We start from the raw sequence: 27,628 nt of genomic DNA, 5'->3' as shown, positions 1-27,628 counted from the left end.
TTGGATGAGGGGATTTGAAATTAGTGTTTTAATATTTCAAATGTAATAATGAGAAGCATTATGAGATAATCTGATTGGCTTGTTTTTGGTTTGGTATATATAGAAACAGTAATGCAGAAGACTGGTGATGCTATGGCAGGTCTGGTTGGAGCCTTTTCTTCTTTTGGTGCGTTCACGCATCTACAGCCAGAGGAGAGAAAGTGGGGAGGGGGGGTGAGGCAGGGAGAAATACAGGCTAGATTTCTTCCCCGGCGTCTGTGGAGCGGATCAGAGAGCATCAGGTCTATTTTTAGCTCCCCGCGGCTGCTCAGCTTTCGTCGCACGTCCAGAGTGCAGCAGCAACAGAGCAGGACGCTGCTGCAGGCTGCCCCAGACAGGCTTCGACTTTTGCTCAGCCGCTGCACAACAGGATGATCATTCTGATCATGATAACAATTAAAGCTACAGAGCTTTGAGTGTGTGCCTGGTTTAGGTGCACAGTTGCTGCATGGACCACAGGATACACTTTCTGCAGAAATAAGAAAGGGGCGTGCCTGGAGTGGGTGGGATGCAACCCACCTTCTTGGCCTTGAGTAGGGAAGACAGGGAGAAACCGTGGGCTGTTGCATCTCCAGACAGAGCTGCACCCACAGCCCTTTTCTGCTGCCCTCCTTGTGACACCCATGTGTCCATTGAGGAGCAGAGCTAACCCAGGCTGCCTCATGTTGTCCCATCTTGGCCTGCAGCTGTCACACGTCGCTGGGTGTCCGAGCACGGTGCGCCACGCTTGTCGGAATGCAGCCGCAGCACACCAGCCACAACGCTTTCTGGATCTCCTGGTTCCTGAAGGCGTAGATGACCGGGTTGATGACCGAGTTGTAGGTGGCAGGTACCAGTGTGGCGTAAGTATACAATGGAGGGTAGGTGTAGTCAGCAATGAGGGAGTAGACGGTGAAAGGCATCCAGCAGGCTGCAAAGGTCCCCAGGATGATGGCCAAGGTCGACACGCCCTTCCGCGTAGTGACGTAGTGAGGCGTGGCAGCCAGGAAATGGTGCTGGAGGGCAATCTGGTGGGCGTGGCGCATCACGATTTTGCAGATCTGTACATAAAGCTGCAGCATAAGGCCGAACAGCAGCAGGAAGGAGATGGATAGAACTGCGATGTTGTTCTTCGTCAGTGGCCGCACCACACTGCAGGTGGACTGCTCATCCAGACAGTTGACCCCGGTGACTGGCAGCAGGCCGAGACACAGGGAGAGACCCCACAGCAGCAGCAGCATCGTGTAGGTGAAGGCCGCTGTCCGCTCCGAGTTATAGGTCAGGGCGTAGTATAGCGACAGGTAGCGGTCGATGGTGATAGCAAGCAGGCTGAACACGGAGGCAGAGAAGGACGCCACCACCAGACCCACCGTCAGCAACTGGGCTGATTCAGAGCGGAGTAAGTAGGCACAGGTGAAGTGAAGAACCAGGCCTAGGCCGGCCAGCAGGTCTGCCAGAGCCAGGCTGCCGATTAGAAGAAACATGGGAGCTCTGAGCGCAGGGTTCTGCCAGATCACCAGCACTACCAAGGCGTTCTCACAGGCAATGAGAGTCCCTGACGAGCACAGCACGATGTCCCAAGGGTTAACCAGTAGCGGCAGCTGGCTGGGCGGCAGGGGGGAGTCCTCCACTGGGAACATCCCCAAGCTGGTGCTGTTGTCCATCGGTCCCCCGCTGGCCCATTCTGTGGGATCAGGGCTCAACCAGCTCGGGGAGACCGGCGGCTCCTCACTCATTGTGCCCCCCGTCTGAAAATGAAACCCACACACATAAATGATCACAGGCCAAATATTCAGGCCTCATCAGTCAGTAATGATGGAATCTCATAAACATCCAAAGAGAACTGCACTGTTTACCTCTTCATCTCTGCACCTTTTTAATAAGCATACAAAAACATGTGAGCAATTTAGACAAACGCTTGATTCTGTTGGCAAGAAAATGTATTCATTTAAATATTCACACACAAAAGACATTCAGGAGAACTTCACAAGATATCAAGGAAAAGACAGTAAGACAGCAGCAAAACAGTGATGTTTTAGTGCGGATTTAAAGGTTTTAGCAGAATTTCAAACTGTTCTTATACAAAAGGGAGCGATATGATCCTTTTACCTGGTGTTGGTCTTGGAAGAACAGTGTCTCCTGACTGTGACATGATCTACCAATATTTTTCACTGTGGATTTTCAGTTAGGCTTGGATCTATGTTATTCTGTTTTCAACTTTGAAAAAAAGGCACATGCACAACCCTGTACCCACTCCCAAGAGGGAACGCCTATTAAACGCATACAAGATCGTGCACAAGCCCATTTCTCCTGTGCACGCTCTATTTAAAAATTGCTGTTTGCATCGCTCATAAAAGCTTACCTTCCAAAAGAAGATTTGCATTTTTTCCACTATGTCAGACTCGCCACTGGTAAGTGAAAATGGGTACGAGCACGTAGGATGGCCCTACGTAGACATATCACCAGAATGATTGACAATTAGGAGGACCATTTATTTTTATGATCGACACAGAAAACAATCCTCTACTATACCTTAAAGATTTATATAATTTTTGAATTCTTAGTTTCTCTTCAGCATTTTTTGTATTATTTATTCTTTGGTCTATTTTTAGTTAAAGTTATTATTTCTTTTATCCTTCTATGGTTATGTATTCTATGGCTCAGTCCCTTCTCTTATCCTCGAATTTTCATTCCTTATTCTGCAGTCAGTTTTATTCCCATTTAGCCTCAGCTAAGTTCTTTCCTAGCTACAGTTAAATCTGGTTACTCTTTGTTGCCCTCTATTGCCCCTTTTCCTTTCCCCTTAGCTCCTTTCTAGCCGCCTCTGTCAACCCCTGCTCCCAATAAGCTCATTACTCCCTCCACTGTTCTTTCTCCCATATATAGAAGGAGTATATATTGAAATTGATACATATAATCAATCATTGTTTGTGATTCTCTTCATTTCTTCAGGATTGTTTCTCCTGAGTGTCTCCTAGATTTGATTCCTGAGTTCCCTGCCTGTTATTTATGGAATTATGTTTTTGTACCATCTATCTAACCATGAAAACTGCAAGAAACCATCTCTGCCTCCTTTACTCTCCATTTGGTTCCTCTACAAAACTTCACAGAACCTGACAGACTGATCTTCTACAGAGACCAGTCAAGGCATCCCTGCTTTAACATAACCTAAAAAAAATATGCCATAGTTATGCTGTTTTTGGAAGGAAAGCAATCTCCAAAAATACACACATTGATTTAGTTGAGCGCTTATATTGATCCTTACATTTTTGGAACCAAAATAATTACCTGCATTGAACTGGAGGAAATCTTAATCTGGCCAGTCATTAATATTCAAAACATACTGACTCTGTGCGTGTGGTTGACTGGGATACTGCAGTGGCACAGAGGCATGAGGTTGTTGGTTTTTAATCTGAGCTACTGGAATCATATAGGTGAACCTCAATTAATTTTGATCACCCAGATTTGAAATTACCAAATGACACAAAGCAATCTGCATTTACTAAATAAGCTCTAAACCCATTTAATGCGGTACAAGAAAATCCCACAGTAGACAAATGGATCAAACCACCTCCAAAACGGCAGCTCTTGGGAGGTGTTTATAATCTCCAGGGAGCAGCATCTATCAAAAGTGGACCAAGGAAGACCCAGTAATTAACCACAACAATGCATTTTTGGAGAAGAGCCTGACTAGTGCGGTACTAATGCTAATGCAAGATTTTACTGCAGGTTTTATTAGATAATGGCCACAACTTGATTTGTTTTTTAACCAGACGTCTTGACACAGTGAGCCTGACTTACTGAGGTTCATACTAAGCATTAGAATGGGAAAGAAAAAAAAGGCTGACAACAGAGGCCAGAGAAGAATGGTCTAATACAAAGAAAAAGTGGTTCAACATACCACTCATTACAACCAGTCACTATTCTGCACACCATGACTGAATGTCCAATACGCAAAAGTATTAAGAAAATGGGCCAAAGCATAAAACAAAATCAACAGGAACAACATAACGGAAGCTGGGAGTTTAGTGCAAAACAGACTCACCAAAAATGGACAGACTTTGTCTTATGTGTCTTAATTTCAGCTGCAATTGGGTACATTAAGGAGAGACAGAAAAAAATTATGGATCCCCGTGTGCAAAAAAGTTGGGGGTGGAGGGGTTGGACTTTTAGCCTCCATTGGAAAATAAAAAATATCTCCACAGAGTTCCTGAATGTTGTTGCAGATCCTTTGCATTCCTATAGGTAAACAGTGTGCCCATCTTCTGGTGGCAACAGTATATAATAACACAAAGCTTAAATCAGCCCAAACTGCTTTCTTTAAGATGAAAATCATTTCAATGTCTGAAATCAGTCCAATAGGGCAGTGATTCCCAACCGGGGGTACTCATCCCCCTAGTGGTCCGTGAGTGCTTTGCAAGGGGTACATGAAAATATTTTATTTCTCAGGTAGTAAAATAAAATAGGGCTGGGATCTGTTTTGCTTTGTGAGGGCCCAATAAAAAAAATTAACTTAATTAGGCTTTTTATCAACCAAAAGTTTATAATAAGTTTTTCTTATAAGTTTGAGTTCACCAAAACCAAGCAGAGGAGCAGACTGGATGTAGAGAACAGCCTGGTATCAGCTGTTTTTCACACTGAGCAATCAGAGCTCATCAAGCAAGCTTAGGCTTCTTGATGAAAACAAAGTAACACCAAATAAGTCAGTCTGACTACAGTTTTTGTTCTGTATTTTGTTCACAAGTCATCAAGTTTAAATGTGATTATAAAAGAGTTACTCAGAGGAGCTCAAGTTTTATAAATACAGGTTTATAATAGGATTTTATTTTGTATTTATTTCGATTCCTTACTAACGTCCAGGAAACATATTTCTATTTTTCTTTCTTTTGAATTGGAAAACTAAAATGCCAAAGAAAAAACTTTTCAGCTTAAACTTCTCAGCTTAGTAAAATGCTTTTTGTTTTTATAATTAGTTACTGTACGTTCTACTTTTGGACAATCATCAATACTTTTGACTGAGGGGGTTACTCACGGTAAGACAAAATGCCTAAAGCGGTACACAAGTCAAAAAGTTGGGAATCACTGACATAGAGCACATTTAGGATATGGTTAAAAGGGAGCTTAGTTTTGTGTATGAAGACTCAATGAATCTGCAGCAATTCGGCAAACGGCATGCTTTTCTACTCAGACACAACATAACACTTTGTGTTTTTGTTTTATTTTTTGTCAAAAGAAGCAAGGGACACACTGAGTTAGTTTCATTTAACATCTTTAACCTTAAACTAAAATTGACAATATGCCTCAGCTATGGAGTGAATTGTAATGCTTGCCAAAGCACTCTGTCTTCATTCAATATAAATCCATCTACAGACTAAATATAGAACCTATTTGAGTCTCTATATCCAACAGCACTTTCACTACCTGTTAACTATTTACTCTGTGATGACAACAACAAAATGTGCATCAATATCCGCTCATCTATTGCTTTTTATCTAAAGATCATCTTTACATAATTCGAATTTGAAACAAAAAAAAAGTTGTTTATTTTGTTTCATTGTCAGCTATTTCTAATAATATTAATTAAATAATTTAATAGCTTTCTGAATGTTATGCTTTTGTGTTTTTATGTTTTATGAATATTATGCCTATGATGCCTATGCTAATAAAAGATACTGTAAGATTGGGACACAAGATCAGGTTTAATGTTTTTTGATATTTTATTATTTTTACATAAGGTGGTAGTTTTATATTCATTGTTTAACAAATGGAACTCAGGTTTACACTATAGTGAAATTTCTCTTGGGTACAAGTACATTTCTCCACCTGAGATCAATAAAGTCTATCAATCATTTAATCAATGTTTGTTAGTGCTAAAATATTATTTCTTAAAAATGTTTTCCTCCTCGGGCAGTGAGGAACTAACCTGGCAAAAAACAGATCAATCGGTGTTGTTCGATTTGAATTCTACACAGTATCCATCTGGAAAGTCTCCTGTGGAAAATGTTCGCAAAAGGGAGGAACATTCAGTTCAATTCTTTAAGCTGATTGGGTAAATCTCCATGTGTCACCTCCCTCCCATGTTTTAGCCAATCACTGTAGCAGTACCAGCTGTGATGTATCACATTCTTAATTTGTTTTACAACAGCGAGGTTAACTAATAAATTAAACTCTGACTAAATCTGATCAGGAGGAACACGCAAAAATCTTTCCAATCCACAAATGCACAAGTCCTTTTGCTCATTTTTCAAAAGATAAATAGAGGGTCTACAGATATGCTCATCATAGCAGCCATGTTTGTTTTGCTGCAGCCTGTGGTTGACGTCATACACATCAGTGCATTTCAATGGTTAAAGATATTTCTATATTCAAGGCTAATACATCTGTTAGATTCTGTAAAGATGTGTTTTGGGGGGTTTGTGAATACACAAATCTCACGTCAATTAATCTTGCTCACGAGTTAGGCTAGGTGAGGATACTTAACATCACAATACATCTGGCGCCACATTACCAGTACATATAGCAGCCACTGAGAAGCATAACGACCTCTATAACCACCACTGTTCCCAACAACCTCCATTAGTTGCTACATTCATGGTAATTTAAACAGTTTCTACCTTAAACAACATGCTGCTATAATTTTGCACATCTCTGATGTTGCTGCTATTTTCAAATATCCATTACTGTAAAAAAAAAAATCTCTATAGCTGGATATTGGTTAATTATTCTCCAGGTACACGGTTTTTATATTGTTAAAACACTTTACAGTACAGTATTTTATTGTTCATATTTATAGGATATTTTTTATATTCTATAACATTTCATTGTTTATATTTTCAACTCTTCACTATTATGTTATTCCACATTTGTGTGAGCATCTTTTCGCTGCTGTAAACACCAGAATTTCTCCATTGTTGGACCATAAAGGGATTTTCTTTTCTATTCGATTCTATTCTATTCATAATGAATACATCTATTTTGTGAGTTTCAGAAGCTTTGAATCTTTATCATTAGTTAGCTTCAGTGTTTTTTTGTTTTTTTTTACACTAGACACCTCATTTCAATGACATGCAAATAGCAATACAAAAATAGTTCAGGACACAGATCGTCCAAGATCATATAACCTGTTTTTCTTGTCTTGCTTTTTTTGAGCGCTTGTGCCGCCCCTTAAAGTATGGCTCCCTGAGTGGTTGCCCATACAGCCACTGTGAATAATTATTAATACAGTAGGTCCTTTTTGCCTGGTTTTGTCTTTAACGTTTTTCTTTATAGTCAATCAAACAAATGGGTATTGTCCTTGTGCTCAATCGCATGAGCCTAACTATTAGTTTAAGCTTTTATTTATGGATTTGTTTTTAATATTCACTCATTGCTGGGGCAGTCAGGGTTTTCTGCATGTGGTACTGGGTGTTCTCTGGACTTCAGAGATTAAAGCATAGAGCATTCGTGTTAATTATTGGAAATTTAGCAGATTTCCTGTCATTGCTCTTTAAAAAAAAATAACAGCAAAAACAATTACTATAAGAGACAGGCTTGTAGGGCTGCAGTGGGGACATATGTCAGATTGATTGTAAAAGTTATTCCAACAGCGGTCTATTACACTGAAGGGTGCAATTTATAAAATGGGACAATAACTAAAAAAATCAATGCTTTGCATTTTCATCTTGCAATAGTAAATGCTGACAGACATCTATAGCTGATTTCACAAGCAGCCAGAGAACATACCGCACCCGTCATGGAAACCCTGCATGCGCCCCTTCGCACCTTGCTTTGGATAAAATACATATCCTACATTATATCTCCCTCCACAACAGAGACAGTGAAGAAAAGGGGAAAAAATAAATCTTTCCATCCATGCAGAGGATGATCCTTCAGTGGTTTCATGCATTCATCCATCCAGCCTACCTTGGCTCTGTGAGGTGCGACTTTCCGCGTCTAGATGGAAGAAGGACAGCTTTGTTCTCCCATGTTAGGGATGCAGATGATGCAGCGCCGGCGGGCAGAGACGCAGCCCGGGGAAGAGGGAGGAAGAGGGATGGAGATCATGGAAGAAGAGAAAAAAGGGAGAGAGGAGCGCAGCAGCGGCTGGCGGGGCCGTGGACTGTTGATGTGCGGGAAAGGAGCATCAGCAGCAGGGAGGAACAGGAGGTGAGTGAGAAGAAAGGAGAGGAGGGTGGAGATGATGATGATGATGAGGAGGAGGAAGGAGGAGTCCCTGAAGGGCCGGAGACTGGTTCAACTCCTATAATTACTGCTTCGCGCCTTATTAACACACATTTGCGCATGCGTGCATGTTCTAAAACACGTTTCATGCAGAGATAAAAGCAAATTAACACGCTTCTATAGGGGAATTTTATCTAATTGAATTTATTCTGGAACAAGATGCTTGGCTTTCCTGACATGAATGCAGAAATTCTCTTTCCTCCTGCTATTACACTGAAAAAAAAAACATGCAACCTCTTCTTCTTCTTGCATTTAATCAATCATCTTTATTTACTTTAACGCATTGCAGAAAGTAGTATACTTGAAGTAAATTCTATTAAGAATGCTTAAGTATAAGTATAAGTTTAGATAGTATACCAAACAATGCACTTTTAGTGTACTTGAAGTATTACTAAAATAATACTTATTCGAACTAAATTGGGACATTTTTAAGTTTACTAAAGTATACTTAAAGTATACTTTAGTAAACAATAAAGTAAACAATAGTATAGTCAAGTACACTTGACTATACTATTTTTAAGTATATGTAATATAGGCCTAGTTTAGAATAAGTAAACTCTAAGTGCAATGCCTGATTTTAAGTATGAAATTAGTTAACTTTAGGTATACCTGAATAAACTGCTTTTTGCAGAGGGAATTGTTTTATGTCCCACCCTGGTAACATGAAACAAATATGTCAAAGTAATTAAATGTGATTAAATAAATGCCAAAAATGGTTGCATTATTTTGTAACAGCAGTCCTGGTGTGCATGCAACCAAAAGCCTCCCCCTCCATATTCTGCTGCCTGCAGCTCACCTTAGCAGGGAGGTGGGCTGTCCATATTCAAAACAATGCAGGTGCATTTCAGTGATGTGATTTAATTCAAAAATAGTCAATTGGTTATATACAGGTCATTCTCAAAATATTAGCATATTGTGATAAAGTTCATTATTTTCCATAATGTCATGATAAAACTTGAACATTCATATATTTTAGATTCATTGTACACTAACTGAAATATCATGAAAAAGAACAAATTAACTCTAAACACCTGCAAAAGATTCCTGAGGCCTTTAAAACTCCCAGCCTGGTTTATCACTCAAAACCCCAATCATGGGTAAGACTGCCGACCTGACTGCTGTCCAGAAGGCCATCATTGACACCCTGAAGCAAGATGGTATGACACAGAAAGCTATTTATAAACCAATGGGCTGCTCCCAGAGTGCTGCATCAAGGCACCTCAGTGGGAAGTCTGCGGGAAGGAAAAAGTGTGGCACAAAACGCTGCACAACGAGAAGAGGTGACCGGACCCTGAGGAAGATTCTGGAGAAAGGTCGATTCCAGACCTGGGGAGACCTGTGGAAGCAGTAGACTTAGTCTGGAGTAGAAAAATCCAGAGCCACCGTGCACAGGTGTGTGCAGGTAATGGGCTACAGGTGCTGTACTCCCCAGGTCAAGCCACTTTTGAACCAGAAACAGCAGCAGAGGTGCCTGAACTGGGCTACAGACAAGCAGCACTGGACTGTTGCTCAGCTTTGCATGTCATTTGGAAATCAAGGTGCCAGAGTCTGGAGGAAAACTGGGGAGAAGGAAATGCTAGAAGTCCAGTGTCAAGTACCCACAGTCAGTGATGGTCTGGGGTGCCAAGTCAGCTGCTGGTGTTGGTCCACTGTGTTTTATCAAGGGAAGGGTCAATGCAGCTATCAGGGGATTTTGGAGCACTTCATGCTTCCATCTGCTGAAAAGCTAAATGGATATGAAGATTTCATTTTTCATCACGACCTGGCACCTGCTCACAGTGCCAAAACCACTGCTAAATGGTTTACTGACCATGGTATCACTGTGCTCAACACTGTGGATCCAGCTATAGGCCACTATGGAAGCATCCTGGGCCTCCATAACACCTCAGCAGTGCCACAGGCTGATTGCCTCCATGCCACGCCGCACTGAAGCAGTCATTTCTGCAAAAGGATTCCCGACCAAGTATTGAGTGCATAACGGTACATAATCATTTGAAGGTTTACTTTTTTGTATTAAGAACACTTTTCTTTTATTTGTCGGATGAAATATGCTAATTTTGTGAGATAGAAATTTTGGGTTTTCATGAGCTGTATGCCAAAATCATCCGTATTAAGACAATAAAAGAACTGATCAGTTAGTGTGCAATGAATCTAAAATATATAAATGTTTAAGTTTTATCATTACATTATGGAAAATAATGAACTTTATCACAGTATGCTAATATTTTGAGAAGGACCTGTAGATGTAACCATTACGCTGTACCAACAAACATTAATAGAGAAATGTTAGCTTACTGTAGAACTATCCATTTACTTTATGGTTCAAGGACTAATGCAACATGGGATGAAGATCATCATCCGGATGAAGAGTGGCTCTCATCCTCAGTGGCGGTTCTAGACCATATCTAACTGGGGGCAAGATGGAGCCATTTTTTTTTTTTTTTTTTATAGGGGCACTAAACAAAGAAAATGAAACAAAACACACACACACACACAAAATAAACACAGGGCAATAGTTCATTGTTAGAAACTAATGAGTGAGCAAAAGAACCACCTGCACCAATGGATAATAAGATTTAGCAGCTAAAAATGTTAAGCCTGTCTGCATATAACAGAAACTAAAAGTGGAACAACTTAAATGTATCATTATTAAAATGAAAACGTATAAGTAAATATATATATGAATAATGAAATAATTCTGAGGAACAAAACAATTATGGTTTGCTTGCCAGTGCATATTTTAATTACACACTTGTTTTGTATCATGTTAGGGGCCATCTTGAACCGCCCTTGCTAATCTTCTTCTTAGTGATAACCTATGGGGTTTAGGTCAGGGGACGGTAAAGAGATTCAAGTCTTTTTGTAAAACTCACAAACATGAAATGCTCTAAAATGTGCATTATTTGATAGAAGACTCAACATCAGATGGAAACTTGGCTCCCAATTAATCACTATGGTAACAAACCAGATAATCATGTTGGACTGTTTTTCACCTATTCTTCTAAATTTACCTTTAGCCTATGATTTGGAAACTTCCCGAGTCAGAATGGTGGATCTCAAAGCACCAATCACAGCAACAATCCGATTATGCATCCCTTTGTAACATTTTAATTGAGCCCTAAACTATCCTTGAGGCTGCTCTTACCACTGCCATGTACTTTTCAAACACTCTTTTCACTGAACTTTCCATTAAAACACTGAGCAGTCAGCCTCCTTATTATTTTCATAACTGCTTACCATTTGCTCTGACAGTTTAGGCCATAAATAAATCCCTTTCTAATTTTCCCTTGATTGGTCTAATGCAACTGTCTAATTTTTCTGTGCAAGGAAGGGTTCAGTAATCAAAATCAGGGAAATGTAAAATAAACACACAAGAATCACTTGAACAGAATAAATAAGCAGTGGTTTTCTACATTACTGAAATGTCTGTCATTTTTACCCTGTGCCATACTGACTGAGAAGGAATTTAAAAAGGACTCCCGATTGAATAAAATAAGACTGCAGTACCAAAAGAATACACTAGATGTCGATGCTGAGCCTCCCCGTAAGTGAAGCAGACTGTCCCCTCGATCTTATTGTCTTTATTTCTTTTTCTTTAAAACAGAAAATGATCGCTTTACAACAGGCCTTTCCAAACAACCCCTCTCACATCAAGCTTGCCAACACCTACAAAACGGTATCAAAAGTGCACCATAGTGTTAATACATCTTCTCCAAGTCTAACGTTTTCCAATGATAATATCTTAATGAAATATTTATACAAATACCATTCTGTACACTAAAATACACAGTCTATTGCACCCTGTTAATGGGGCACCCATCTCCTGTCCATCCTCTGTTACATCCATGGCCAAAGAAAAAAATTAAAAGAAAAAAAACAACTTCCGTCACAGTTTAGGTTAACAATGTGGGAGGTGAAGACTCCAGGCCGATATTACATCTTATGAATTAAATACCCACTCATCCCACACCCGAGGCAAAAACTAGAACAGCACTCATACAGCCAGTCAATATCTATACAACCCTCAGTCCTTTAAAAACAATCTTGACACAATTTGATTTATCGTCCCTCTCAGTCCTGGCAGCAGCAGCGGCGGATGATGGAGGGGGCGGGAAGGACATGGAAACCGTCAGAGTCAGCTGGTAAGTAGAGGGAACGACCACGGCCGAGCTGCGTAAAAGCACAGTTATGAGTTACAGCTGTGCAGGCAGGTATGACGCCGTGCGAGATTACAATCTGCTGCTTCCCCCACAGAGTTAGAGGACAGAGTCTCTCTGGGAAAATGTGGCAAAGCGCTCAGCTCCCCATTTAGTCTCTGGACTGGTAAAAGAGGATGTAGCCCGACTCTGAGTTCTTGGAGATTTCAGAGGTGAGACCGTAGAATTCCTCTATAGCCTGGGCGTCGATTTTCTAGGAGGAGAAACAAAAGACAATCGACTCGGGTAGTGTGAAGAAAAAAGGACGAATAAACAAATACTTCCTGAAATTGTTTAAAGACAAAACAACAACTGCTTACCTCTACAATATCATCATCAAAGAGCAACCAGAAGTCATGACTTTTTACAATGGCGATATAGTGACCCCTGTTTGGACCGCTGAAAACAAACAGAAACATTTCTTTTAAGACGACAAAGTTACAAATTAGTTTCATACATTTCCAAACTTATTTTCCTTATTTTATATACATAACTATTACAATGCAAGGTGTTGAAAATAAATTACACATCAGTAACTATTTTTTGTCTTTTTAGCATATTTTTAAGATCTTCTGTATATTTCAATTCATAATTTAAAACTTCATCATAAAAATAGTTTTATTGAGCCAGGCTTTTTTCTTTTTTCCCTCCAGCTCCTTCCATATTACCGTATCAGTTTGGATGATGTTGATATCTGCCTTTCATGCACCTTAAAGTATTTATATCTATCCCTCTATCTAATCCCATTTATATGCAGATGGATGTCGAAAATATTTCACCCTGAAGCAGCCTGATGCTCATTAATTCAGCTGACTGTCTAACAGGGAACATGTTCTGCTCTTAACAAGTTCAGCTTTTCAATCTACTTTCCCTTTATTCTTCTTTTTAGTAACCTGCAGAGCTAGAATCTGTTTTCAGCATGCAAGTACTGAAAAGCGAGTGGGAAACACCTTAAATAAACACAGACTTCATATACTCGCCTCCCACAATGCACCACCACAGCAACCAGGTCGTATAACCTCTCAGGATTGGTGGCGTCTCCGGAGGTGTTGAAGAGACGCAGCTCCAGGGGGAAGACAACGCGATAGGACAGCTTGGTGTATCGCTGGAGCTGCTCCATGTACTTAAAGCGCTTCAGGTGCAGAGCCAGGATCATTGGCAGCTTCTTTACACGCATCCTTAAGGGTTGGAGATACAGGAAAATAAGTGAAAATGAAAACTCCAACATGCTGCGTCTTTCACAATATAACCGGAATCTTCAAATGTGTTTTTATAGACATCAAATAGAAAAGGTAGAAGGTAGTGCTTTCATATTTAGAAAAATCTTTAGCTGCAGCTTTTTATAGCATCCAACACCAGCTTTACACATCCAAAGATGGATGTGCCAGTAAGACCCATCAGAGTCTGTGGACAGAATGTAAAAGGAAATGGTGCACTGACCTCTTGTGTGCCTCCTGCTTGCTTCTACATTCCTCACAGTAGTATTTGTACTCGCTGCACAGGGTCTCCGTGTTGCTGAACCCTCTAAAAGAAAACGGATGACAAAAAGTTTACTCTGAGGTCTACATTTGCAAAAACATAATCCCACATTCTCTCTTTAGCTGGTATCAGCTTAAGTGGATCTAAAATCTCTTTAAACTTTGCAAAGGTATAAAACAGAAGCTCCAAACTGCTCAAACTTATGCCAATATGAGCTCTGTAAGAATAATTATAAGTAATAAACGAGCAATTCAGCCAACTGTTTGCAGAAAACTACTTTTCTTGTTCTTTTAACTCTTAAAATCAGAAACAACAGTATTGTTCACCACATAAACTGGCGGATAAAAAAAGCGATAGGATATAAATATTTCAATGGACACCTGATGCAGAAAATAGTATTTAAAGGGAACTTTTTGAAATTATGCACAAAAGCTGTCAAAAATAAACCAAATATCTGAATTTCAAGTCAAACTAAAGCTGTGTTGCCAAGGTTTTGCAGCCTCAAAGAAAGTGATGGTAAATTCAGCATTATTTCTGTTAAAAGCTGTGTAAAATGTTCAGCTGAGTTCATAAAATAAAGCTAAATAAAAAAAAATAAACAGAATGTTTGACTGCTTATTCTATAGAGAAAGAAAAAGGTGAAAAAGATGATGGATAAGTTTAGATTTCCAAGTGAGGCTTGGATCGTACTTCACAGCTCCCAGATTATTAAATACAACATCAAAATTATCCATACCCTGTGAGTAAACAGTGAAATAAACAAACTAAATGTATTGTTTTTTTTTTCTAGGTTAAAACCCCTTCCACAGATCTGTATGTTATCTTTAAGCATTTTTTTATTATCAAATACTATCACAAATACCTCATATGAATGTTTAACAGTCTGAAGAGATATGATTTCAACCAAATAGGAGTAAAAAAGAAAGAGGAAAAACAACTTAACAGATTGATAATAACATGGCAAAAAAAAAACATCACCCTCCACTCAGGATCTTTGTTCTGTGAACAAAGATCCTGAGTGTTTTTCTGTCAGTCACTATCAAAGTCTGTGTGAGGTTCAACGGACAGGACAGTGATTTTGGGAGACCTTTAAGATATAATGCACAAATCACCTATTTCTATGATATTCCACACACACATACTTGCGTACCAATCCATCTATGGATAAAATCTGTTCTTGTCTATCAAAATAGGATTTGGATCGGATGAAGCACTTTGCAAAAAGCTGCTCTAAACATTAAATGCTCAGCACTTGACGTATGCTCCGTCTCTGGAAAGAAACAGCAAGGTTAACCGTGATCTTATCTTGCTTAGAGCGGGGCATTCAAGCTGATTCATTAAAATAAAATATTGATTTATTTCTTGGTGCGTTGGAGGAAACTGCAGATTAAACTCCTCTACCCAGGATGGGAGGCGTATAAACAGAAGTGCGCGGAACCAACAGTCCTTGCAACTTAAATAAAAAGGTAGTGTTTGGCGTTCCACCCCCTTCGTTACGCTGACAAATATAAAAATTCCTGCTGTATTACTTTTTCAAATGAAGCTTGATAACTACAGGTGCTGGTCATAAAATTAGAATATCATGAAAAAGTAGATTGATTTCAGTAATTCCATTTAAAAAGTGAAACTTGTATATTATATTCATACATTACATACAAACTCATATATTTCAGATGTTTATTTTGTTTAATTTTGATGATTACAAATGACAACAAATGAAAATCTCAAATTCATCATATCAGAAAATTAGAATATTGTGAAAAGGTTCAAAATTGATGGCCCCTGGTGCCACACTCTAATCAGCTAATTAACTCAAACCACCTGCAAAAGCCTTTAAATGGTCTTTCAGTCTAGTTCTATAGGCTACACAATCATGGGGAAGACTGCTGACTTGACAGTTGTCCAAAAGACGACCATCGACACCTTGCACAAGGAGGGCAAGACACAAAAGGTCATCGCTAAAGAGGCTGGCTGTTCACAGAGCTCAGTGTCCAAGCACATTAATAGAGAGGCGAAGGGAAGGAAAAGATGTGGTCGAAAAAAGTGTACAAGCAAGAGAGATAACCGCACCCTGGAGAGGATTGTGAAACAAAACCCATTCAAAAATGTGGGGGAGATTCACAAAGAGTGGACTGCAGCTGGAGTGAGTGCTTCAAGAACCACCACACACAGACGTATGAAAGACATGGGTTTCTGCTGTCGCATTCCTTGTGTCAAGCCACTCTTGAACCACAGACAGCGTCAGAAGCGTCTTGCCTGGGCTAAAGAGAAACAGGACTGGACTGCTGGTGAGTGGTCCAAAGTCATGTTCTCTGATGAAAGTAAATTTTGCATTTCCTTTGGAAATCAAGGTCCCAGAGTCTGGAGGAAAAGAAGAGAGGCACTTCATCCACGTTGCTTGAAGTCCAGTGTAAAGTTTCCACAGTCAGTGATGGTTTGGGGTGCCATGTCATCTGCTGGTGTTGGTCCATTGTGTTTTCTGAGGTCCAGGGTCAACGCAGCCACATACCAGGAAGTTTTAGAGCACTTCATGCTTCCTGCAGCTGACCAACTTTTTGGAGATGCAGATTTCATTTTCCAACAGGACTTGGCACCTGCACACAGTGCCAAAGCTACCAGTACCTGGTTGAAGGACCATGGTATCCCTGTTCTTAATTGGCCAGCAAACTCTCCTGACCTTAACCCCATAGAAAATCTATGGGGTATTGTGAAGAAGAAGATGCAATACACCAGACCCAACAATTCAGAAGAGCTAAAAGCCACTATTAGAGCAACCTGGGCTATCATAACACCTGAGCAGTGCCACAGACTGATCGACTCCATGCCACGCCGCATTGCTGCAGTAATACAGGCCAAAGGAGGCCCAACTAAATACTGAGTGCTGTACATGCTCATACTTTTCATGTTCATACTTTTCAGTTGGCCAACATTTCTATAAATCCTTTGTTTTTATTGGTCTTCAGTAATATTCTAATTTTCTGATATGATGAATTTGAGATTTTCATTTGTTGTCATTTGTAATCATCAAAATTAAACAAAATAAACATCTGAAATATATGAGTTTGTATGTAATGTATGAATATAATATACAAGTTTCACTTTTTAAATGGAATTACTGAAATCAATCTACTTTTTCATGATATTCTAATTTTATGACCAGCACCTGTAAACTGCTTTATTTACAATCCCTAACATCTCAGGAGTAGAAGGCACCCTTCAACTCCTCTATAAATCACCCTGTCCTAAAAGCGGCGTGGATTTACCTGAGGCAGTGTGTGATGGAGGTATTCTGTTCTACGTCCACAGAAAGGTCAAGAAAGTCTTCATCTTTGCTGCTTATCTGCAGTGAAAAAGAAAAAAAGAAAGTTTGACATAATATCTAAAGGAGCCTTCAAATGAAGTGAAAACATGTCGGGGTTCTCACCGTTTCACAGGTTAGACAACGCGTCTCATTGGTCAGAGTGCCTTGGAAGATCTCGTGGACCCATGTAGGAGCAGGTGTGGCGTTGCTGTTGTTGTTCTGGGAGTCCAATGTGCCGTTGGCAAGACGGCCGTTTGACTTCTCCTGCTTCCTCTCCTCCTGCAGCAGATCTGCAATGGTGTTTAGCAGGTAGTTGAGGAACTCATGGGCATCCTGCTGCATGTAGTTGTCGAAGAGCTCTGAGGGAGGAGGAGAACAGAAACGTCAGAACTGCTGCATGTTCAGCCAGAAGTAAGAGATGTTCTAGATCTTTAATAAACAGACAAAGACACAAGGCAGTATTGAAGGCAGTTACTTTTACTATTTACTTTCTTTCCCACTCACCATTCTCTTTGCGTAGCCTTGTGATAAACTTTTTGGGGGGTATGACCCCAACTTTCCTCTTCTGGTTGGCAATACTGTGGAACAGGTCAGCCAGGCAGGTGAGCAGGTTCTCCTTCCTCCGAGGCTGACTGCGGTACGCTAAGATCTTCTCCCGAAACGGCCGGCAGAAGTACAGAGCCTGCAGCACCGAGTTGCAGTAGCAGGTGTTCCCAAACTAAAAAATAAATTAAAAAGGGAAATTATGTGATTAGCTATGCAGAGTTCAGCCGAGGAAAAAAAAAAATAAAAAAACACAAATCACATCAATCACAGAGAGATGACATAATCCCCCCCACCTGTCCTTTAAAATAAGAAAATGAACAATATAGATATCATTTGGGCCTGCACAATCTATCCTGTCTCCTGAAAGTGGTAGTAATTATTTTCCTCAACTTACCCCTCCAAAAAAAAATGTTTTAAAATGCAAATATATGCATGAATCTTAGATGAGCCCAAGAAGATCTGATCTCTCAACCAATCAGCATAAAAGCAACAGTGCAGCAGCTGATATGCACAGAAATGTGCACAAAAAAACGGACACATTTCAGTAAAGAATACAACAATAGGCTAAACTGCAAAGACAAAAGTAAGTTAGTACTAGCATCACCAGCCTGATCTTTCTTATTGGCGCTTCGCCCACTCCTCCAACTAGACGCAAACCAGGCAACTCAAGAGGGCCTCATTCAACCTTTCACCAAATGTAACGCTTCAATATTCTTTCAAATTAAAAGTGTAGGCAAAAACCTAACCCCGATACTCAACACATTGTCCTATAGCGGGGAAATGGGAAGGACTACCATTATTCATCATAATACAGCACTGTTAGCTTTAAGCTAACGGAAGATGAAAATTATTTTCCCTTCATGACACTGATGTAAAAATGTACAACATCTCAAACTTCACAGACTATTTTGTCGGTCAGAGAACTTGGCTTGATGTAGGCTAATATTTGCTGCAACGAAATTTACAGATTCAGCAAACAATATCACAAAAAACTAACAAGTGAACAAGAATATCAGTCTGACTTTAGGTTTTTAGCAGAGGGAGTTCTCAGGGAAGGAGTTGGATGTTCTCTAATAATTGGAAAATCATGAAAACCAAAGTGCCAAAGCTAATATACCAATCTTCTTCATCTATAATAATAATTAAACTTTTTATTGATTTTCGATTGGAGAAATTTACCTCTGCATTTAACCCATCCCCTTGGGGAGCAGTGGGCTGCCATCGTGGGGCGCCCAGGGAGCAGTGATGGGTTAAGAGTCTTGCTCAGAGACCCAGAGTGGTCGTCTGTGGGACTGGGACTCAAACCCAAAACCTCAGGAATCCAAGCGCAATACCCTAACCACTAGGCCGCCACTCCCCTGCGTTCTTCCTTTCAGGGATCATCTGTCTCCATCTCATCTCGCCTTCTGCATCTTCTGTCACACCAGCTACCTTCATGACCTCTTTGACTCCATCCACAAATCTCCTTCTTGGTCAGTTCCAGCTTCAGCACACTGCTACCCATCTAGTCATCACCTTTACACGTCTTACATGGGTCAACATTGGTCAATGTGCATGTCAAGAGTGAGCGTTTTTATTGGGCTTCACAAAGGAGAAGGTGTTCTGTATACACAATTAGACAAGAAAGCAATTCTTGAACCTCAATCTGAAAACGAAAGATTTGAAAAAATAACATTTGAAAATATCAAATCTGTAGAAAAAATAAAGATTGAAAATGAGAAAATTTGAAACAGAAAAAGAAAATTTGAAAAAAATGTAATCTGAAAACAGCAAAGTTGCTCTCAAAAACTTGATTAAGACGATTTTTTTTTCTTTTTTTCCATTTCATTTCTAGATTGCATTGTTTTTAACTTATAAAAGTGCTCTTTGCTTGTAACAATAATGGTACAATATTTACTTCATACTAGCCTGCCCTCTCTAGATACATCTCCAAAAACATGAGCTGACCATCTGATGTAATCATTCCCTACATCAACATCTTCATCTCTGCCTCCTGTCTCTTCCTCGCTGCCACTGTGTCTAAACCAAACAACACTGCTGGTCTCACCATCGTCTTCTATGTCTTTGCTTTTTTTCTCTCCAATGCTATTTTATCACACGACCACATGATAACCTTCCTCCATTGGCTTCAATGTGTGCATTTAATGTCATTTCACAGTGATTTTGGTATTTGTCCAAAATCAATTAAAAATTGTGAAAACACAAGAATCTTGGGTTCAGTGAGTCACTTAAAAAGGAATCTATGAAATCAACTTTTTTATGTTTCTGACTCATTGTGTATGTGTAATAAAAGGGCTGAATCAATCAGATTAATCATGATTAATTATTGAAATGATCGTCAACTAATTTAGTAATCGATTAACTGTTAACTGGAATATAGAGACTGTATAATATGCCTTTAGCTGACAGAACGACCAACTTAATGCAGTAACTAAACAAAAATTGTAAAAATATACCGGTATTAAGATGTTGCAGTTATGTGAAAATAACTTTCCCATCTGTCAATATGCTGTATGCAGAACTCCTCAATTGGAGAAAAGTTTGTTTCAGCTGGTTTAAATTCACAAAAAATCTTCTTTAAGAACGCTTTTGCTATCTGATTATTAATCGTTTCAACGAAAAAATAATCGACAGATTAATCAATTTGCAAATTAATCGTTAGTTGCAGGCCTAGTAAATGTAAAGGTACCATTTCAAATTTTAACCTACTCTCAAGTCTATGATTTTGCTCATTGTAAACAGCCCACACAGTAAATTGTTTTTATCTTTTCATACGTCAAGTTTAGAAGCCTGCATAGAAACACTCTACATTTAATTAATTATGTGTTAAAAAATAAAGCGCTGCAGACGCTGCACTCCATCAAGATGGAAACAACTTCCAACAGGGTTCATATTTCCCAAAAATGATTTCATATGAGAAATGAGTGCCTATTTAGACTGCAGTTTCACAGGTTTTCTGACCTGCTAGCAATGTTTGCAAACAAAAAGGTTTCTAAAAATTCAACAGCAGATATTTTTAGGTGATGGAAAATAAGATATAAGGTGATGTTTTTCCAAAACTATAATCATCTAATATTTTACAGTTTATAGTCTGGAGAAAAAAAAAACAATTCAACCTCTTCTTAACTTAAAGAAGAATTAATCATTTTAAGGTTACGACTCTGAATCAATATTTTTTTATGTCTTAGATAAAAATACTAAGCATGGTGTCAGACTGCAGCACTATGATTGCCTAGAGTAGAAATTAGAAGTTCAGCTGATAATAAATATTACACAAGTCTCAGTTTAAACAGAAATGACATATATTAACAAAATAAACATTAACAATGGATAGCAGATGGAGGGAGAAGCAATGCATGGATTACTGATGATCTCAATGCATCACTGCTGAATACTTTAATGAATCAATGAACACATGCATGCATCAGCTGTTTGATCTTATTCTCTTTTTAGTAACACAAATATATCCCCCTGGTATACATTGCTGGTTAACCACTTAGATGTCTGCTTTAATTAGCTACCTAACAGACATTAGCTTAATAAGACCAACAGGTGGGACTTATTTAGTGCTTGCATTAAATGTGCACTTCTTTTTGGTTACTAAAAATATTATTTATTGTAAATTGAAGCATATTCATTTCAGCAAGATGACTGGTATGTGGCAATCCTTCTAGGGGTGATGCACTAAATTTAAGCTTTTTACAGTAAGAGAAAACACCTTTGGTCACTTTAGCACTTTTTCTACCCTGGTTTCCCATAATACTAGAATCTTGATTAAGCCATACTTTGGATATATACTTTGGATATACAGGTGCTGGTCATAAAATTAGAATATCATGAAAAAGTAGATTGATTTCAGTAATTCCATTTAAAAAGTGAAACTTGTATATTATATTCATACATTACATACAAACTCATATATTTCAGATGTTTATTTTGTTTAATTTTGATGATTACAAATGACAACAAATGAAAATCTCAAATTCATCATATCAGAAAATTAGAATATTGTGAAAAGGTTCAAAATTGATGGCCCCTGGTGCCACACTCTAATCAGCTAATTAACTCAAACCACCTGCAAAAGCCTTTAAATGGTCTTTCAGTCTAGTTCTATAGGCTACACAATCATGGGGAAGACTGCTGACTTGACAGTTGTCCAAAAGACGACCATCGACACCTTGCACAAGGAGGGCAAGACACAAAAGGTCATCGCTAAAGAGGCTGGCTGTTCACAGAGCTCAGTGTCCAAGCACATTAATAGAGAGGCGAAGGGAAGGAAAAGATGTGGTCGAAAAAAGTGTACAAGCAAGAGAGATAACCGCACCCTGGAGAGGATTGTGAAACAAAACCCATTCAAAAATGTGGGGGAGATTCACAAAGAGTGGACTGCAGCTGGAGTGAGTGCTTCAAGAACCACCACACACAGACGTATGAAAGACATGGGTTTCTGCTGTCGCATTCCTTGTGTCAAGCCACTCTTGAACCACAGACAGCGTCAGAAGCGTCTTGCCTGGGCTAAAGAGAAACAGGACTGGACTGCTGGTGAGTGGTCCAAAGTCATGTTCTCTGATGAAAGTAAATTTTGCATTTCCTTTGGAAATCAAGGTCCCAGAGTCTGGAGGAAAAGAAGAGAGGCACTTCATCCACGTTGCTTGAAGTCCAGTGTAAAGTTTCCACAGTCAGTGATGGTTTGGGGTGCCATGTCATCTGCTGGTGTTGGTCCATTGTGTTTTCTGAGGTCCAGGGTCAACGCAGCCACATACCAGGAAGTTTCAGAGCACTTCATGCTTCCTGCAGCTGACCAACTTTTTGGAGATGCAGATTTCATTTTCCAACAGGACTTGGCACCTGCACACAGTGCCAAAGCTACCAGTACCTGGTTGAAGGACCATGGTATCCCTGTTCTTAATTGGCCAGCAAACTCTCCTGACCTTAACCCCATAGAAAATCTATGGGGTATTGTGAAGAAGAAGATGCAATACACCAGACCCAACAATTCAGAAGAGCTAAAAGCCACTATTAGAGCAACCTGGGCTATCATAACACCTGAGCAGTGCCACAGACTGATCGACTCCATGCCACGCCGCATTGCTGCAGTAATACAGGCCAAAGGAGGCCCAACTAAATACTGAGTGCTGTACATGCTCATACTTTTCATGTTCATACTTTTCAGTTGGCCAACATTTCTATAAATCCTTTGTTTTTATTGGTCTTCAGTAATATTCTAATTTTCTGATATGATGAATTTGAGATTTTCATTTGTTGTCATTTGTAATCATCAAAATTAAACAAAATAAACATCTGAAATATATGAGTTTGTATGTAATGTATGAATATAATATACAAGTTTCACTTTTTAAATGGAATTACTGAAATCAATCTACTTTTTCATGATATTCTAATTTTATGACCAGCACCTGTATAAACATGGAGCTCACAGCAGCTCAGTTCCTGGTTTGCATCTTTTATCTTTTAGTCTCACTATAAAAGATATGGTTCTTTTTTCAGCATTTTATTGTCATTACACTGTCACAAGTACAGTGTAACAAAATTCACCTTCTGCATGTAACCCATTGCCTTGGGGAGCAGTGGGCTGCCATTACGCGGCACCTTGGGAGCAGTGTGGGGTTAAGGGTCTTTGCTCAGGGACCCAGAGTGGCAGTCTGTGGGACTCACAACCTCAGGATTTCATGCTCTATGCCCTAACCACCAGGCAACCACTCCCCCAAAGATCTCCGGCAATGCAAAACTTTATGGTAGTAGTTGTTTTTAGGCCTTCAGAGGTGTGGCAGACAAACCAGACTAAACAAACAAGCGTGCAAACACTAAAAGTAGGCACAGTTTTACCCAGGTTTTTTCAAGCATTTTATTTTTCTATTCAGAGTTATACCTTTCATAATTTATTGCTACTTATCCTAATACTGATCTCTTTGTGGAAAGGATACATGAAATGCAAGTATGTATACTTCATGTCCTATTCTTTGTTCCCTTGTTATTTAGAACTAGATAACAGGCTAAGAGATACAAGTAAGGACATGGGCAAGGGTCCTAAATAAGGCTGAAACAATCGTATTATTACATTATTAAAATAATTGTCAACGCATTTAGCAATCGATTAATTGTTAACCGGAATATGTAGAATCTAAAATGTGTCTTTACCTGACAAAACATCCCACCTTGCATTTAAAGTAAAAAAAAAAAAACACTTTTTTGTCTGTCAATATGCCATATCCAGAACTTCTCCAGTGGAAAAGTTTCAGTTTCTCCTGGTTTAATTAAGTAAAAAAAAAAACTTCTATAAGGAAACTTTAACTATCTGATTGTAAATCGATTGATAAATTCATTCATGAGTCACGCGACTGGCAACACGCCCTTACTGCCTTGAAAAAAAGACTGGAATTTGTCGGAGGGTGATTGCATGGTATATTTGGATTTATGAGGAGTATTTTTTTTTTTTTACATTTATTTCGTGATGTGCACTAGAGCCGTGGCTGAAACAGGATATATCTCATATATTTGCATCCACTTCTGCCAGGTGGTTTTCAGGGCTTATTGCGTGAACAGGTGTATTCACTTGCAAATTTTGTTGTTTTACGTATTAAAGGTAAAACACCCCAAAATGTGCATTTTCAAAATAAGCATAATATTTAAATAATTTTGCCTGCAAACGCAGCTACTGAGAACCAAACTAATGTCATGTTGTCCCTCTAGATCCCTCCTATACCATTCAGGTAACCTTATCGTGAGAATATAATTTTACAAACCTTAGAGCCATTTGCCTTTATGATAGCCGTTATTTAGACATCATATGGTGCATTAAGTATAAAAGCCAAAGCTGCATCTTGGCCCTAAAATATCTAAAATTCCTGGGGAATAAAACTTACATGGTCCACATTTTTTCAAAGCTTATGACTATTATAGCCTATAATCTTCATAGTATGCAGACATTTAATATTTTTGTAACAAATATTTTAAAGCTTTTTAAAAAATTAATGGATAAGTATCCTTAAGATGATGCTCATCCATATATTATGCTGAATTACTTCTTTTACATTGATGCTTATGTCAGACATTTAGTTACTAACAGTCCCATGTGAAGCAAATTATTATAAATAAACACTGTATTTCATATTTGCAACAGAACTGTATTCATCCAAGTCACTTCGAAACATCCTGGTGAGAACTGTTGGATTCAGTCACAAGTAGTGTCTTTGAATCACCAAAATCCTACAATAATATCTAATATTTTAATGCCACAAAAATTAAAACAATCATTAATAAAAAGAGAGGTGATCTAATAAACACTCCATTATTCACTTACATTTACGAGGCCAAAGTAGTGCTCATTGACCGGAAACTGCTCAGATCCAATCTCTTTCTCCAGAGCAGAGGCATTGGCGCCCTGTCAAATGAACAACACATAAGGGTTAATTTGATAAACTCTCCACAATTCTTGGCTTTAAAAGAAAAAAAAAACAATTGACATTAAATTTATTCTGATGACAAAACATGGGATCCGTTCTTAGATTACATTGACATAGAGAGTACACAGACTATACAGAAGCCTATGGACTTATCAGGTCTAAGATTCCTGGAGGGGACCATACTTGAGTGTGTATTCAACCAATTAATATAGTTACACTGTAATGCCTGGATATCTGCTTATGTATCCTTTTAATTGATTGATTAATCTGAGCTTTAATGTTGTTACATGCTTTTGTTTTTTCCTGTACTATCTGTACTCTATATTATTATTTTTTTAACATATTGTTACAGGTTTTCCTGATTTAGCTTTATTTATTAACTGTATAAGTTGAAAAACGTAATAAAGGTATGTTAAAAAAAATGTATTCTGATGGTTCAAGACTAATTTTACTGATATAATACTTTTGATTTCCCAAACTAGAAGCTTGCATAATGTCTTACCAGGCACTTCTGCACTCAAGGAGGGCTTTTATTAAATAATAAATAAAAATTATCCGTAAGATTTAAGTGAGAGTCAATATAAAGAATATAAAGCTTTGAATCAGCTAATGGGGCTCGACAGTCATAACAACACAGAAACAAGTCACAGAACGAAAAGCATACAACTACAACGCAAATGCTAAACAATCTCATAATTTCCCACCTTAGTAATATCTGTTAGTTCTCTAAAGACTAGTTAAAAACGATATTTTTTAATGTTAAGCGTTTCCTCTTCTACTAATGTGGGGTAACTGTCTCCCTGAAGCCATCCATTAGCCAGCTGCTCCAGTTGTTGACAGCAGAAAACACTGATTTTAGCTACAGATTAGCCGGTTAGCTTCGATTCCCAGCGCCAGCAGGTGCACAGTCGCTGTCCGCACACTAAGTTTCGACAAAAATGACCTATTTAAGAGGCATAACCACGATTTAAGACACAATGTAAACTCATAAAAGACCGCATTTAGCCTTTAACCAATAAAGGGAGTGCGGAGGAGAGGGCGGTGGGTGGCTACATACTGCTTGCCTAGCACTACCACCAGCATTACCTGATTCCATTTTTATTTCGGCGGTTTAAACGGCTAATATCGATACAGCTGTTGCTTCTGGGTGTTTAGATAGTCTTAAGAATAATAGGAAGTGGCCGGTGTGCACTTACCATGGTACAAAAAGAAGCAAATTTTGAGACTGTCATTAGGATTTCCATTCGGCTAGCGCCATCTTCCACAACACACAGCCGCGCGCTGACAGGACTGGGCTGGCCGTCCTCGTGAGGGGACGCTGCTGAGCTCGCGACCGTTGCGGATAAACAACCCGAAGAAGACAAGAGCGTTCACTGCCGGCTGCTTCCGTTTTCGCTTCACCCATGCAGTTCCAGTAGCTTTCTTGTTTTGGTTCGCATTTAGACCCGAAGGTGAAACGGGAGGAGAAACAAATAAAGCAGTGTGTATAGTGATGGGGTCTAGTAACACGGATCCATCAGCTGAGTCGTAGCCAGAAACTTTTTATAAGGCTGGCCGGTATCCAATGTATACTGAGAGGGGGCCGAAAGTGGATGGGTAGGCTACCAGAACCTCAGGGTCAATCTACACTGTTCCAACAGGAACAAGCACAACGTCCACATTTCTAGATAAAGACGAACTATACTTTCCTACAGCCTTTTCTAACAAATAGGAGCATATATTTAAACATCCGTCTAGATAAAATGTATACTGGATAAAATTCTTTGAGTTCTGGAGCGAACATCTTTTCCATTGTGATTACTTACCTACTTTTATCAACATCATTCTACATTAAATTGATATTTACAAGTACTAATATCTGCATAAATTGATAATATAATTTTTTTTTTTAAATAGTTATTTACCGTAGCCTATCTATGATTTCACTCCAGACTCTTAGATGACTTGCAGAGACACATAATTTTCTCTTTACGGCATTTAACACAAAATCTAGTTCTGAAAGAGCATAAATTCTGTACTAATCATCTGTAATGTTGATATATTTACTGTGCATAATTAACCACAGTGTTTTTGTTGTCAAGTAATTCAATTCAATTCAGTTTATTTATATAGCGCCAAATTCACAACACTTGTCATCTCAAGGCACTTTACAGTTCAACCAGATCATACAGTCAAATTGATACAAAGTTTTCTATGTTAATATATATAAAATTAAAATGTTTTAAATATTCTACTTGAGAGAAGAAAATGGTAGGGGTGACCACAGGGGTGGCCAATGATTGGCTATGGGTCGCCATGGCCACTCCTGGCCCCCCATCTAGCACCGCTCCTGTTCATCGGCGCCTGCATCGAGCTCAAAGAGCAAAACCCCTCCTGTGTCTTTGCGCATATCATTTCACGCAAGTCACGTAAGCGATAGAAGCGCTTTTTCTAACTGACTGACG

The 27,628-nt window shown here is 39.0% G+C and overlaps 2 protein-coding genes across 2 annotated transcripts; both read right to left on the bottom strand.

Moving 5' to 3' along the window:
• gpr12 (G protein-coupled receptor 12) lies at positions 1 to 8,199 on the bottom strand. Its single transcript, XM_038293606.1, has 2 exons — positions 7,921 to 8,199; positions 1 to 1,766 (listed from the first exon to the last, which is right to left on the bottom strand). The coding sequence occupies exon 2, from the start codon at positions 1,752 to 1,754 to the stop codon at positions 729 to 731; it is 1,026 nt and encodes a 341-aa protein (XP_038149534.1). The 5' UTR covers positions 1,755 to 1,766; positions 7,921 to 8,199; the 3' UTR covers positions 1 to 728.
• Positions 8,200 to 11,797: 3,598 nt separating this feature from the next.
• On the bottom strand, positions 11,798 to 26,558 carry usp12a (ubiquitin specific peptidase 12a). Its single transcript, XM_038293794.1, has 9 exons — positions 26,381 to 26,558; positions 25,082 to 25,162; positions 17,719 to 17,932; positions 17,338 to 17,573; positions 17,177 to 17,253; positions 13,875 to 13,958; positions 13,415 to 13,612; positions 12,755 to 12,833; positions 11,798 to 12,648 (listed from the first exon to the last, which is right to left on the bottom strand). The coding sequence occupies exons 1-9, from the start codon at positions 26,426 to 26,428 to the stop codon at positions 12,547 to 12,549; spliced, it is 1,119 nt and encodes a 372-aa protein (XP_038149722.1). The 5' UTR covers positions 26,429 to 26,558; the 3' UTR covers positions 11,798 to 12,546.
• Positions 26,559 to 27,628: the final 1,070 nt, after the last annotated feature.

Source organism: Cyprinodon tularosa, unplaced genomic scaffold (assembly GCF_016077235.1).
Source record: "Cyprinodon tularosa strain WSP-4 unplaced genomic scaffold, ASM1607723v1 ctg33, whole genome shotgun sequence".
Taxonomy (NCBI): domain Eukaryota; kingdom Metazoa; phylum Chordata; class Actinopteri; order Cyprinodontiformes; family Cyprinodontidae; genus Cyprinodon; species Cyprinodon tularosa.
The sequence above is the reverse complement of the archived record's forward strand: the minus strand, read 5'-3'. Positions and strand labels throughout refer to the sequence as shown.

Bases quoted from the DNA above. Each gene is read 5' to 3' on its own strand.
- gpr12 (XM_038293606.1), bottom strand. From the start codon at position 1,754: ATGAGTGAGGAGCCGCCGGTCTCCCCGAGCTGGTTGAGCCCTGATCCC.
- usp12a (XM_038293794.1), bottom strand. From the start codon at position 26,428: ATGGAAATCCTAATGACAGTCTCAAAATTTGCTTCTTTTTGTACCATG. The intron at 17,933-25,081 runs GTAAGTGAATAA...TTTATTTTTTAG, and splicing joins ACTACTTTGGCCTCGTAAAT to TTTGGGAACACCTGCTACTG. The intron at 12,834-13,414 runs GCGAGTATATGA...GTTTGTTTTCAG, and splicing joins GTGGTGGTGCATTGTGGGAG to CGGTCCAAACAGGGGTCACT.